Genomic DNA, 15025 nt, shown 5'->3' on the forward strand with positions numbered 1-15025 from the left:
GATTCTACATCAGATGGATATCAAAGATATTATATGATAGTTTTGTGGATCATTTCTGCCACCCTTCATACAAAAAAGTGTGACCCATGCCTTCTTACAATACTGATCATTGTTTTTTACTCATGGGTTCTATGGTTTATTATTATTAAGAAAGGACTAACTCAGTCACAAATGTGTATAGAATCTGATTGGGATTACTGTAGACCCTGGGCCTTGTTTCAAACAATTTCAGCCACTGATGGATGACAACGGAACTGAAATTAAGGGTAGCAAAGCCAAAGTAAAAATGCTGAACTCTGTTTTCAAATGTTTCTTTACAGAGGAAAATAAGGGAGCACTGCACCATTTTAATACTCACATGACTGCAAGACGTATTAGTATCAGTGATGTATCCAATGCTTGCCTGTCTATTTTTTTGAAATCTGACTCATAGTTCCTCTATGTGCTTGTGACTACAGTTAAAGGTTCTCAAAGAACTGCTTCTTTGAGGTATTAGTGTAATGCCTATATATCTACTTTACAGTGCAGTGTATGTCTTTCTACTTGTTTTAATTGGCTCATGGTCTCTGATATCAGTTCAATGTGAACATCCTCAAAAAGGTCAGGTATATTTGTTGCAGTCGGATGTAATATATTTCCATCACAGGTGGGCTTCCAAACTACCTGTTCTAAAGAGTTTTCTGAGAAAGCACTTGGTATTGTTTCACAGCTAGTCTTGCCACTACCACCACCTACATAACTAATTATGGATGAGTAGTTTCTTCCAATGATGACAGTATAATTGGGGTACATACATACTAACTGAGATGAAACAGCATCCAACATGAGTTTGCAAGATTTGTTTGGACAAGATGAAGCGATCTGTTGGCAAAGCAAGCTGAAAGAAAGAAAGCTGGTATTGCCCTGATTGTAACATACTTCTGTAAACACCAGGATGTTTCAGGCTTTTCCATATGAAAGCCAATTACCTGTGAAATTGTACAAGAACTCGTCTTACCCCCCCCCCCCTTTTTTTTTAAGGGTAATGATTTTTTCAGTCATTATAATAATAAAATTTGTAATCTGTTACAAAACTCAAATGAAGATGAAAAACAAATCTCGATGCTCAGTTTTTTTTTAAAGGTATCTCAAATGAAGGTGAGCCAATAACATTTTAAATAATGACATAAATGCCTAGTTTTTTGGACCCAGAATTTCTGGACTTCATAGTGTTAATGGAAAATGTGGGAGTCTTGCAAACTTGTTTTCAGAAAGCTGGAGATCCTCGCACTACCTTGCATGCTTATCCTGAAGACTGTAAAATTCTTTTAAAAAAGCACCTAGTGCCAAGTGAATGTAGACTAAAGAAAAACAGCAAAATTCGCCAACTTTACACTACAAAAAATTTGGACCTTCATGTGTTACATGCTAATACACAATTTTGTCAAAAGGGAGCTTTCCACATGGACCTTCAGCTCTTCAACAAGCTCCTCACAAGTATAAAGCCCATTGAAGACAATATATAATTTTATAAGGGTATGAAATCTTATCGTTGAGTCACTGTTTACATTCTAATAAAGAATACCCAGATCAATAAATATACTACGTATGATGAAATGGAACACAAGAATTACTGAGTGAAAGAAGTGTTATATAAAACTGTTGCAATGTATTGTATATCATAACATACCCAGTGTGAATAATGACATTTTGTTTGATGTCTGTAGCACACTGTGTAAAATTAGAGCACATGAACCAAATAAATAAATAAATAAACTGCACACTTTGAGTCAATGCTGATGCAACATCTACTTGTGAAAAATGTATAATTGAAAATTTCCCATGATTTTCATTACATCCTGTACAATAAAATGCCTTTAGAAAACCAATTAACTTTTATTTTATGATAAATGATGTATTGGCAAAAGATTAGTTTCACTAACCTGTGTTCAATGACAGCAACCAGGTACCCATGAGAAGCTAGTTCATTGCACACACAGGAATAGAGAAAACGTGATGCTCCAAGCCCATGTGAAAGTATAATGACTGGTAGCTTTTTAAGTTTAGTATTAACATCTGCTCCCCAAGCAGCAGTAACTTTTGCATCGCCTGTAAAATGTTTTCAGCAGCAAGAGTTCCTGTTAGCAAATAGAGGTAATCAAAGAGAATGTGAAATTACAAATAAGAGAGATGTAATTATATTTTCTATGCAGATACTAAAAATTTAATACACCTCATAATATTTTTTCATTCTGTTTTTCAGAATTTAAGCCATCATCCATACTAAATGTTGTCTGAACTTTGTGTATGGTCAGCACTTTATGAAAAAAAGTCTATAATACAAAAGAGTACAAGAATAATCATCTACTTTGGCTATTTTCATGTTTTGTTGCTAGTGCTGTAGTGTACTTGCATAACGTTAAAATAATTGATAAAGCAATCAGAAATAACATGATCTGAGGAAACAATAAACCAAAATATGTGAGTAGCGGAAATTTTGAAATTGGATTCCCACATACAGCAAGCACAGTGCATTCTATCACTATGTCATCTTGCTTGGTACAGATACCACATATTTTTCCTGAGCACAGCAATCTAGTGTCCCCAAATGCTTAGCGAAACTACTTTTCTTTTGTGCATGAATTCTCTGCTCACTGACAAAATCCTTAGCTAGTGTATGAAAATGTTTGCAGTTTACCAATGATCTTGATATGACCATTGAGTGAACACTGCATACTGTGCAACAGTGTGGGTGTGCAACACATTTCAATTTACTTGCAAGGTAGAACTGTGAACCAGTGTACACAAATGTACATTAAATCAGCAACAACTATTCCATCAGCAGGAGTTACCATACCTGCTAACAGCACTACGTAATATGTATGTCCATTAACCGTCGATCATATATTTTGACTTCATGATAGTAAATTAATCTTAATGTCAGATTCACATATCACTGATGAAAACTTCATACAAAATTGCTATTATTCTTGAGTCATATTTTAATACAAAGAAGTTCATTATTTCTTCAAAAGATACATGAGTCAGCTCAATTGCATGCAAAATTTAATTCTTTATCAGTAGTAGGCACAACTGTTTATTTGCCACAAGTGTGAAGATAGTTTTATGACTGATATTTCTATGACTGTTGGTAAGCAGAACTTGTTCTAGTATACATAAATGCCCTTAACTGACAGTAAATGTTGGAACTTATTTCTGTTTAGTGAAGAAATTATGTAAGTTTATCATACACAGATTTTAGAAAATATTTTGTTCTGATTTTAAAAATGAAGACTAAGTAACAAATACTGGGCAAAGTGAAGATACACAGTTAACTATCATTACAGAACTGAGTACAATGTTAGAATAGAGTCACTTGCCATGAACTAATGATAAAATATTTCAAGCAATCTTATTCATATTTTCAATAAAGTAAAAAACTTGAAAACTAAAATAAATGATATTTATGTTCCAAAGATGCAATGAAGCTTTACACACATTTGGGGGGGGGGGGGGGGGAAACGAGTGTAGCCATGCTATTTTGGAGAGGCTAAATTAAACCAAAAATATGAAATATTATTAACCTACAACTTAAGCAGAGCATTTATAGTTTGTGGTTTGGGAAAGTCTCCTGCTGAGAGATACATTTCCAGTATCTCAAAAAATTGTAAACTGTGCACAATCTACCCTTGAACTGCTTCACTTTATCTAGGTATGAATACCATCAGTAAACCTTTTTTTTCTTAGAGTTGTTTCAGTTCTGTTGAGCCACTGACAGTGCAATATTCAATTTCTCTCCACATTTAGTTCTTTTTGCTGCTGTGAGCCTTGGATTATTGCAGATATCCTTTTACTCTGTTAGTTAATGAAATGGAAAAGTGGATTGGAAATGGATGAAGATAGATATTATAAACGAGTGGGAAGACCACAGGGACAAAGTTTGAGTGTAGATTAATGGGGTGGAATGGGAAGCACTGCGACAGTGGGAGTGTTGGGTGTGGGGCGGAAGCTAGTACAGACTGTAAAGATGAATGTCACATCTATGTTACTGAGAGAAGCCAGTATTTGGGGCAGCAGAACAGGGCGTTGGAGGGATGGACTCCATGAAGATTTAAAACAAATGTCAATAGATGTGGACGAATGGCGGATAGCAGCAATGGACAGAATACAGTGGAGGAGGAAACTTGTAGATGCGTGCGGTCCACTGGGCCTGATCACGTAGTAGTAGTAGTAGTAGTAGTAGTAGTAGTAGTTAATGATTGACCAGGTTTCGATTAAAATTTCATCTTATCCTAGCCTTTTAGACACAAGTATCTAAGTCTTATATTTGTGCTAAAATTGACTGGGTTTGTGTCCCTGTTCTCATTGATATTTGCATAAAAAGGATAAACTCTTAAATTGGTGTACAGGATGATTCAACATACAATGAAAGAAAAAAGACATCAATTTAGTGTGCGCAATGCATAAAATGTTTCTCCAGCATGCAATATGAAGTGCTGTCAGCAAAGATGGTTAATCATGAACAGAAAACCTTTTAGGTTTTTCCCCAGAGAAATAAAAACTCCTATAGATGGCATATTCAGCTGAAACTTGGAGCTACAACAAATTTTATATATTCTGCACATCCCTTTAAACAGCACTGGTTACGAACCATCTGTCTACACAAACATACTGCCATTGCCAAACTGTAACCCAGAATGAATGAACGAAGAGCAAAATTACCATCCAGAGCAGAACTCCCCCCCCCCCCCTTCCCCCCTCCAATGCCCTGTTCTGCTGCCCCAAATACTGGCTTCTCTCAGTAACATAGATGTGACATTCGTCTTTACAGTCTGTACTAGCTTCCGCCCCACACCCAACACTCCCACTGTTGCAGTGCTTCCCATTCCACCCCATTAATCTACACTCAAACTTTGTCCCTGTGGTCTTCCCACTCATTTATAATATCTATCTTCATCCATTTCCAATCCACTTTTCCATTTCATTGACTGAGTGAGGTGGCACAGACACTGAACTTATATTCAGGAGAACAGTAGTTCAAATTCCTGTCCAGACATCCAGATTTTAAGTTTTCAAAGGGCTACACAAATCACTTAAAGTGAATACTGGGATTCATCATTGGAAAATATTTGAAACACTGACAGGATATTCTGCATGCATATCTGTGTGTGTGTGTGTGTTTTCTGCATTAATTGGCTTCAAAAGACAACAGTGATGGGAGACTCAGCAACATTTTCAGTGTTGTTTATGTGCCTACTTACTCACTCAGGTACCTGGGGAGTGGTTATCAGTCTCCTCTTCTTATTTGCTCTACGTACTGTTTCCTAACACACCTAATATGTTTCAAATTTTAAAGCTACAGATGTAGGTTCACAAGTCTGTGGTAGGAAAGGGCACAAATATACATATTTTTTATACTCCCTCTTTCATGAAAAAAGGGCTATATACACAAAACATTACAACTGTCCCCATAGGTAAACTTTTGAAGTACATCATGAACGACAGTTTGAAAAATATTAAAAAACATTATTACTTTATGTGTGATATGTAATACTATTTTTATTTACATATTCTACATTTTTCACATGCTGTCCATTGATGTATAATTTTATGTATAACATCATTTCATGTGTCAGAAAATCTCACATGTACAGTTCTTCAGACATTAAAAGATAAGAATGAGAACAAAGTGTAGGTTTTCATAGATTGACTAAGGTTTCAGTTTCTGAAACTGATTTTTCAGCTAATGGCATGCAAGACAACCTCTGGTTAGCTTTATCATATTGCATGAACCGCTTGTAATCTGCTGCAAATGAAATGTTGATATACTGTATACAGAAAAAAAAAAAGTGAAATATCTAATAATACTGTGGCAGTGAAAGACACTTAAAGAGAATCACTACACATGGTACCAGCTATGAGAAACTTTCCAGTGGCATGATACACAGTCCAGTTACATTAATGTAACCACTGCCTTAGTTTGACATCAACATGTAATAACCAATCACAGATGGTAGATGGCAGCACTAGCAGTGGAGAGTACATAAAATGTGTCGGGGGGACATGGAAAACAGTGCAATCATTGACATCATCATCATCATCATCATCATCATTTAAGACTGATTATGCCTTTCAGCGTTCAGTCTGGAGCATATTCCCCCTTATAAAATACTTCCATGAACCCCTATTCAATGCTAACATTGGTGCCTCTTCTGATGTTAAGCCTATTACTTCCAAATCATTCTTAACCGAATCCAGGTACCTTCTCCTCGGTCTACCCCGACTCCTCCTACCCTCTACTGCTGAACCCATGAGTCTCTTGGGTAACCTTACTTCTCCCATGCGTGTAACATGACCCCACCATCTAAGCCTGTTCGCCCTGACTGCTACATCTATAGAGTTCATTCCCAGTTTTTCTTTGATTTCCTCATTGTGCACACCCTCCTGCCACTGTTCCCATCTACTAGTACCTGCAATCATCCTAGCTACTTTCATATCCGTAACCTCAACCTTATTGATAAGGTAACCTGAATCCACCCAGCTTTCGCTCCCATACAACAGAGTTGGTCGAAAGATTGAACGGTACACAGATAACTTAGTCTTGGTACTGACTTCCTTCTTGCAGAAATGAGTAGATCGTAGCTAAGCGCTCACTGCATTAGCTTTGCTACACCTCGCTTCCAGTTCTTTCACTATGTTGCCATCCTGTGAGAATATGCATTCTAAGTACTTGAAACCATCCACCTGTTCTAACTTTGTTCCTCCTATTTGGCACTCAATCCGTTTATATCTCTTTCCCACTGACATTACTTTTGTTTTAGATATGCTAATCGTCCACCTGTTCTAACTTTGTTCCTCCTATTTGGCACTCAATCCGTTTATATCTCTTTCCCACTGACATTACTTTTGTTTTAGAGATGCTAATCTTCATACCATAGTCCTTACATTTCTGATCTAGCTCTGAAATATTACTTTGCAAACTTTCAATAGAATCTGCCATCACAAGTAAGTCATCCGCATATGCGAGACTGCTTATTTTGTGTTCACCTATCTTAATCTCACCCAGCCAGTCTATTGTTTTCAACATATGATCCATAAATAATATGAACAACAGTGGAGACAGGTTGCAGCCTTGTCTTACCCCTGAAACTACTCTGAACCATGGACTCAATTTACCGTCAACTCTAACTGCTGCCTGACTATCTATGTAAAGACCTTTAATTGCTTGCAAAAGTTTGCCTCCTATTCCATAATCACGTAGAACAGACAATAAATTCCTCCTAGGAACCTGGTCATATGCCGTTTCTAGATCTATAAAACATAGATACAATCCCCTGTTCCACTCGTAACACTTCTCCATTATTTGCCGTAAGCTAAAGATCTGGTCCTGACAACCTCTAAGAGGCCAAAACCCACACTGATTTTCATCCAATTTGTCCTCAACTAATACTCGCACTTTCCTTTCAACAATACCTGAGAAGATTTTACCCACAATGCTGATCAAAGAGATACCTCTGTAGTTGTTACAATCTTTTCTGTTTCCATGTTTAAAGATTGGTGTGATTACTGCTTTCGTCCAGTCTGATGGAACCTGTCCCGACTCCCACGCCATTTCAATTATCCTGTGTAGCCATTTAAGACCTGACATTCCACTGTGTTTGATGAGTTCCGACTTAATTTCATCCACCCCAGCCGCTTTATTGCACTGCAATCTATTGACCATTTTCTCCACTTCCTCAAATGTGATCCCATTTCCATCATCATTCCTGTCCCATTGTACATCGAAATCTGCCCAAGGCATCAACAGGATTCACCAGCAGTTTTCCTGACCTGTCCAAAATACTTGTCATTTCCTTCTTACCTCCCTTTCAAAGACTGCTAATTACACTCCAGAATGGTTTTCCAGCAGCTTGACCCAAGGTCTCCAACCTGTTTCCAAAGTCTTCCCAAGATTTCTTCTTGGATGCTGTAATTATCTGTTTGGCTTTGTTTCTTTCTTCAACATAACTTTCTCTGTCTACCTGAGTTCTAGTATGTAGCCATTTTTGATATGCCTTCTTTTTCCTTTTACAGGCTGCCTTGACTGTGTCATTCCACCAAGCTGTTTGCTTCATCCTACCTTTACACACTACTGTTCCAAGACATTCTTTGGCCACTTCTAGTACTGTGTCCCTGTACCTTGTCCATTCCTTTTCCAGTGACTGCAATTGACTACATTCAACTAACTGGTACCTTTCTGAGATCACTGTTATGTGCTTGTGTCTGATTTCCTTATCCTGAAGTTTCTCTACTCTTAAGCTCCTACACATGGACCTGACCTCCTGCACTTTCAGCCTCACAATACCAATTTCACTGCAGATTAAATAGTGATCAGTGTCATCAAAGAATCCCCTGAATACACGTGTGTCGCTCACAGCCTTCCTGAATTCCTGATCTGTTATTATATAGTCAATGACAGATCTGGTTCCCCTGCCTTCCCAAGTATACCGGTGAATGTTCTTATGTTTGAAAAAGGAGTTTGTGATTACTAAGCCCATACTGGCACAGAAATCCAAGAGTTGTTTCCCATTCCTGTTGGCCTCCATATCCTCTCCAAATTTACCCATAACCTTTTCATACCCTTCTGTTCGATTTCCAATCCTGGCATTAAAATCACCCATGAGCAGAACACTGTCCTTGTCCTTTACTCTAACAACTATATCACTGAGTGCATCATAAAAACTATCCATCTTATCTTGATCTGTCCCTTCACAATGCGAATATACTGACACAATCCTAATTTTCTTGCTAGATACCATCAAATCTACCTACATCAGTCGTTCGTTTACATACCTTATTGCAACTATGCTGGGTTCCATTTCTTTCCTGATGAAAAGCCCTAACCCCATTGTGCTATTCCTGCTTTGACTCCTGACAGGTAGACCTTGTATTCTCCCACTTCCTCTTCTTTCTCACCCCTTACCCGAATGTCACTAACAGCTAAAACTTCCAACCCCATCTTACTTGCAGCCTCTGCCAGCTCTACCTTCTTCCCAGAGTAGCCCCCATTGACGTAATGTGGAAACAGAGAGATTTATGCGACGTCCAAAAACTATGAGGCATAGATGACAGGGGTGAATGAGGCTGCAGAGATGTGTGTGGCCAAATAGATGTGTAAGTGTTAAGCAACTGACTACCCACATGAACCAAGGGTCTACCAACACTGTCTCCTCAACAGCCATTCAGCAAATTTAACTGCATAAGGAGCCTCTGCAGCAGGTGTCTGGTTCATGCACCCATGCTTATTGCAGTACATCAGTGGGAAAGTCTGGAATTTGCACACTAAAACCACTACTGGATATCTGCTGCACGGTGACAGGTGGCCTTTTCAGATGAATCATGGTTTACACTTCATGGGACAGGTGGTCACTGGCATGTACAGTGTATAATGTCTGAAAGCAAATACCCTACAACAATTGTCGGTAGGGTCCACGCCGGAGGAGGGAGCATTTCCATCTAGGAATGTTTCTGCGTCATCCCCTGGGTGATCTCATAATTCTGGAAGCCAAAATGGCCACATGTATGCATCTATCCTTTGAGACCATATCCCCCCTACATATGTTTGTCTTTCCTCAGGATTGATAGCATCTTTCAGCAGGACATTGCAACATGTCACACAGATTGCAGTGTAAGTGCATGGTTTGAAAAGCATCAGGATGAGTTTATTCCAAAAGTCCCCAGATTTAAACCCTCATCAAGAATCTGTGAGACCATCTCAATCAGTTCATGGGTGCTCTACCAAGATACATAGTGCAGCAGGCAGCGTCACTGGAGTTGGCGTGGCTCTACATCCCTGTTAGTACCTTCGAGAACCTCACCGACTCTCTTCCTGCATGTCTCACAGCAGTCCATGCTGCAAAAGGTGGTTATTCAGACTTTTGACAGGTGCTCACATTAATGTGACTGGACAGTGTCTTTCCATTGTCTTACACACTCTTTGTATTTACATATAACTTGTATGCCAACTATGGAGGATACTGAAATCAACTGAGAGAATGAGGAAACAAGAGGAAGAAGTTGGGGGAGAATAAGTATGTGATAACTTAAAAGTTTTCCGTTAAACTAATAGTGATAATAAAAATAAATCACTGTCTGCTACTAACCTGCCAGCAGGTAATACACGAGCCGGAAGAGAAACCTCCACAGTCCCATAACATAGGCAAATCCATCAAGATACTCATTACTTGGCATCCAAGAGAACCACTTGCTGGAATGATCCTGTAAAACATGAAAAATAATGAACTGTTAGAGTAATCCATTTTAGAAATTTCCATGCATTTAACAAAACCAGAATTTCACTTTTTTTAAAATAGAAGTGCAACAAGCAGCTGCCCATGATGCCTCACACAAGTATTCTCATTTGTGAAGGAGCTATTTTTCTGGAATGATGGAGGTGTTCAGTCATCAAAAGGCAAATCCTTTTTCATAGCTATATAGTTAAATGAATTGTTACTTTTACTTCTTAAATTATTAAGAAGTCATATTAAATATTACTTTCTTACAATTATCTAAGATGCTGTTCCATTCAACCTTTCCTGCTTTCTCTCTTACTGGACCTTCTGTTGGCACCCCATCATATTTTTTCCTGTTCTCATTGCTTATAACACTTGATTTGCAACATGAAGCAGTGATTTCTCTCAAGTAGCACAACTGTAATAACATACCTTACCTTACTAAGAACTAGCTTATTATGGACTCCTATATTGTCTTATTAGCTTAATCAGAAGTAACCCACCAGATATATTACAGTCATTTACATCTGATTCTACTTTTTCCCCTGTTGTTACCACTATGATTACTGCAGTTCATCAGGAATGTGTTATTTATGCTCAGACATGGGAAAATGAAACATACTGGGAAAAGTAATGGAATTCTAGATAGGGATAATTGATCTCAAATGTGGTATGTGTTACAGTTTGTAATTGGTACTACTGATTTTTAATGCGGAAGATGAAAAACAGGAACTTCTTAGACTGAAATGTGTGTAGAAACATATAGTTACAAAATGAGTAAAACAATCAAGAATGGCAGATTGTCTACTTGTGGAAAAATGTAAAGAGCAACAGCTAATATCTGGCATTTGTTATCAAATAAGTTATTGACACTTTCAAAGGTTGTAATTCATTTTGGTTCTTCTATGTAATAATTAGTGTGCATCAAAGGCTAAGTGTCAGACAAAAAATTTAAAGGTCTGGGATTAAATCTTCAGTCGATCCCAAGATTTCACCTATCACTTCTCTCCCCACTGGCAATGAATTGTTTATGTAAAAAAATGCCTAGTTGCACCATGATTAAGCTGAAAGTCCCACCATAAATGGTTGAGTAAGTCACTTCAAAGGCACACCACCTCCAATACAACATGGCCTAGTAAATCACTGTGGTATTCGAATCAACCAGTTCTGAATCAGGGTTTTTTTCATAGGTAGGAGAAAAAACCCTGATAACCACTTTCTGGCATCAGGAGTACAAACTGGAAAAACATGTTCTGTTAATGAAGCCACGTTATCCCTTCAAAAAGCTATTAATAAAAAAACAAGCAGATAAAGTGTCTCCTGTCACAGTATATGAAATTGAGAATATAATTAGAGAGATGAAGAGCAAGAATTCTGTTGGCATAGGTAGTATCTCTTCAAGATTACTGAAGGAGTGTTATAAGCGAATAAGCAAAATACTGTGCCACATATTCAATGAATCCATCCAGCACAGGATTGTTCCTGAGAGACTAAAGTATGCCATTGTCAAACCTCTCTTTAAAAAAGGTGTTAAAGTCGACGTTACCAACTATCGGGCTATCTCCCTTTTAACAACCTTTTATAAAATTCTTGATAAATTGGTTCAGAAAAGACTTATTGAACACCTCATGCATTATAAGGTATCAAACAGTAGCCAGTTCGGATTTCAACAGGGCGTATCAACAGAACAAGCTATTTTTTCCTTCACCCATCAAATCTTAGAGTCTTTTAATAATAAATTATCTCCTGTTGGTATCTTCTGTGACCTTTCTAAGGCGTTTGATAGTGTTGATCATGAAATCCTCTTAGCAAACGCTGAATATTATGGTATAAGTGGCTCAGTTGGCTCATGGATTAAATCCTACCTAGCTAGAAGAAAGCAGAAGGTCATGTTGAATGACTCCGAGGGATACTCTGTGTCATCTATCTGGGGCTCTATTGGCTGTGGTGTTCCTTAGGGCTCTTCTCTTCCTCATCTTTATCAATGACCTTCCCTTGCATACTAGCTTTAAAACTCAATTTACTCATTTTGCTGATGACACCTCCATCCTCATCAACAAAACTCCCACCTTCAATCTTGAGGAAACGGCCAATATTGTCTTTAGTGAAATACGTAATTGGTTTGTAAATAATGGGTTATCACTAAATGTTAATAAGACCCAGTTTATGCATTTCCAAGTAAGGAAAAAAGTTGAGGATCAATTAAGTATTATATTGAATGGTAGTGAGTTACTACAAGTTGAGTCAAACAAGTTTCTGGGTGTACACATTGACAACAGTCTAAAATGGTCTGAACATATTTTGCACCTCCACAAAAAAACTCAGCTCAGCAACATTCGCTATTCATATTATTTCCACTGTATGTGACCGAGACACAACAAAAACTGAATATTTTAGTTATTTCCATGAATTATTGCTGTATGGCATAGTTTTCTGGGGTAATCAGCCACTATCCAAAAAATATTAATTGCCCAAAAGAGAGTTATTAGGATAATGAGCGGAGTCCAGCCTAGACATTCTTGTAGCAACCTTTTCCGAAAATTAGGTATACCGACAACTGTATGCCAATATATCTACTCCCTGTTATGTTTCATTGGTAAAAATGGACAATCATACAAAACCAATGATTCATACCATACTCACAATACCAGGAGGAAGATGACCTCCATTATGAATCAAAAAACCTTACTATTGTTCAAAAAGGAGTCCATTACATGAGCAGCAAGGTGTTCAATGCTCTCCCACCATCACTGAAATTACTTATCCATGTTGTTGTTGTGGTCTTCAGTCCTGAGACTGGTTTGATGCAGCTCTCCATGCTACTCTATCCTGTGCAAGCTTCTTCATCTCCCAGTACCTACTGCAACCTACATCCTTCTGAATCTGCTTAGTGTATTGATCTCTTGGTCTCCCTCTACGATTTTTACCCTCCACGCTGCCCTCCAATGCTAAATTTGTGATCCCTTGATGCCTCAAAACATGTCCTACCAACCGATCCCTTCTTTTAGTCAAGTTGTGCCACAAACTTGTCTTCTCCCCAATCCTATTCAATACCTCCTCATTAGTTACATGATCTACCCACCTTATCTTCAGCATTCTTCTGTAGCACCACATTTCGAAAGCTTCTATTCTCTTCTTGTCCAAACTGGTTATCGTCCATGTTTCACTTCCATACATGGCTACACTCCATACAAATACTTTCAGAAATGACTTCCAGACACTTAAATCTATACTCGATGTTAACAAATTTCTCTTCTTCAGAAACGATTTCCTTGCCATTGCCAGTCTACATTTTATATCCTCTCTACTTCGACCATCATCAGTTATTTTACTCCCTAAATAGCAAAACTCCTTTACTACTTTAAGTGTCTCATTTCCTAATCTAATCCCCTCAGCATCACCCGATTTAATTTGACTACATTTCATTATCCTCGTTTTGCTTTTGTTGATGTTCATCTTATATCCTCCTTTCAAGACACTGTCCATTCCGTTCAACTGCTCTTCCAAGTCCTTTGCTGTCTCTGACAGAATTACAATGTCATCGGCAAACCTCAAAGTTTTTACTTCTTCTCCATGAATTTTAATACCTACTCCGAATTTCTCTTTTGTTTCCTTTACTGCTTGCTCAATATACAGATTGAATAACATCGGGGAGAGGCTACAACCCTGTCTCACTCCTTTCCCAACCACTGCTTCCCTTTCATGCCCCTCGACTCTTATAACTGCCATCTGGTTTCTGTACAAATTGTAAATAGCCTTTCGCTCCCTGTATTTTACCGCTGCCACCTTCAGAATTTGAAAGAGAGTATTCCAGTTAACATTGTCAGAAGCTTTCTCTAAGTCTACAAATGCTAGAAACGTAGGTTTGCCTTTCCTTAATCTTTCTTCTAAGATAAGTCGTAAGGTTAGTATTGCCTCACGTGTTCCAACATTTCTACGGAATCCAAACTGATCTTCCCCGAGGTCCGCTTCTACCAGTTTTTCCATTTGTCTGTAAAGAATTCGCGTTAGTATTTTGCTGCTGTGACTTATTAAACTGATAGTTTGGTAATTTTCACATCTGTCAACACCTGCTTTCTTTGGGATTGGAATTATTATATTCTTCTTGAAGTCTGTGGGTATTTCGCCTGTCTCACACATCTTGCTCACCAGATGGTAGAGTTTTGTCATGACTGGCTCTCCCAAGGCCATCAGTAGTTCTAATGGAATGTTGTCTACTCCCGGGGCCTTGTTTCGACTTATCCATGAGCTTCCCAAATTTAAATAACAGCTCAAACAGTATTTATTAGATAATTCCTTCTATTCAGTAGAAGAATATTTCAGTAGAGTTAACCGTAATTGATTTTATTGTGCATTACGATACTCACAATCACTGTTAACATTACAGTGTCTTTCATTTAGCTATTAAGATCTACCATATTTTTAATGTAATTTTTTCTATACCTATTAATGTGTAGTTTGTCTTATACCAGATATCCTCTTGCAAGAGGTACTTTTATGTATTCCTTTTGTATTATTTGTAATAATTCTGACATGTCCTACATCCATGCAAATGCCTCACAGTATTGGATTTATGGGATATAAATAAATAAACAAATAAATAAGGCAGAGGAAGATAGGCAATTTAAAATAGAGTGAAATTTACCAGGTAACCATGGGCTGGAAATGCACTGTTGCAGAGCTGCAGCAATAAATGGCAGTCAGTCAATGACAAGGACGTGAAACTGTGTGAATTCAGCCTACATTCCCTAGCTAATATCTGTTATGCCACAGAA

General features: G+C 37.9%; 1 protein-coding gene across 3 annotated transcripts in view; it reads right to left on the reverse strand.

The window, feature by feature from the left end:
* Window positions 1-15025, reverse strand: part of LOC126237446 (platelet-activating factor acetylhydrolase-like) — a 92916-nt gene that overhangs the window by 27033 nt on the left and 50858 nt on the right. For all 3 annotated transcript variants that reach the window (XM_049947573.1, XM_049947574.1, XM_049947575.1), the window contains 2 exons: window positions 10122-10236; window positions 1923-2088 (listed from right to left, as the gene is read on the reverse strand). In XM_049947573.1, the coding sequence (XP_049803530.1) occupies window positions 1923-2088; window positions 10122-10236 (281 nt within the window). The remainder of the gene's footprint in view (window positions 1-1922; window positions 2089-10121; window positions 10237-15025) is intronic.

This window comes from Schistocerca nitens, chromosome 2, assembly GCF_023898315.1.
Source record: "Schistocerca nitens isolate TAMUIC-IGC-003100 chromosome 2, iqSchNite1.1, whole genome shotgun sequence".
NCBI classification, from domain to species: domain Eukaryota; kingdom Metazoa; phylum Arthropoda; class Insecta; order Orthoptera; family Acrididae; genus Schistocerca; species Schistocerca nitens.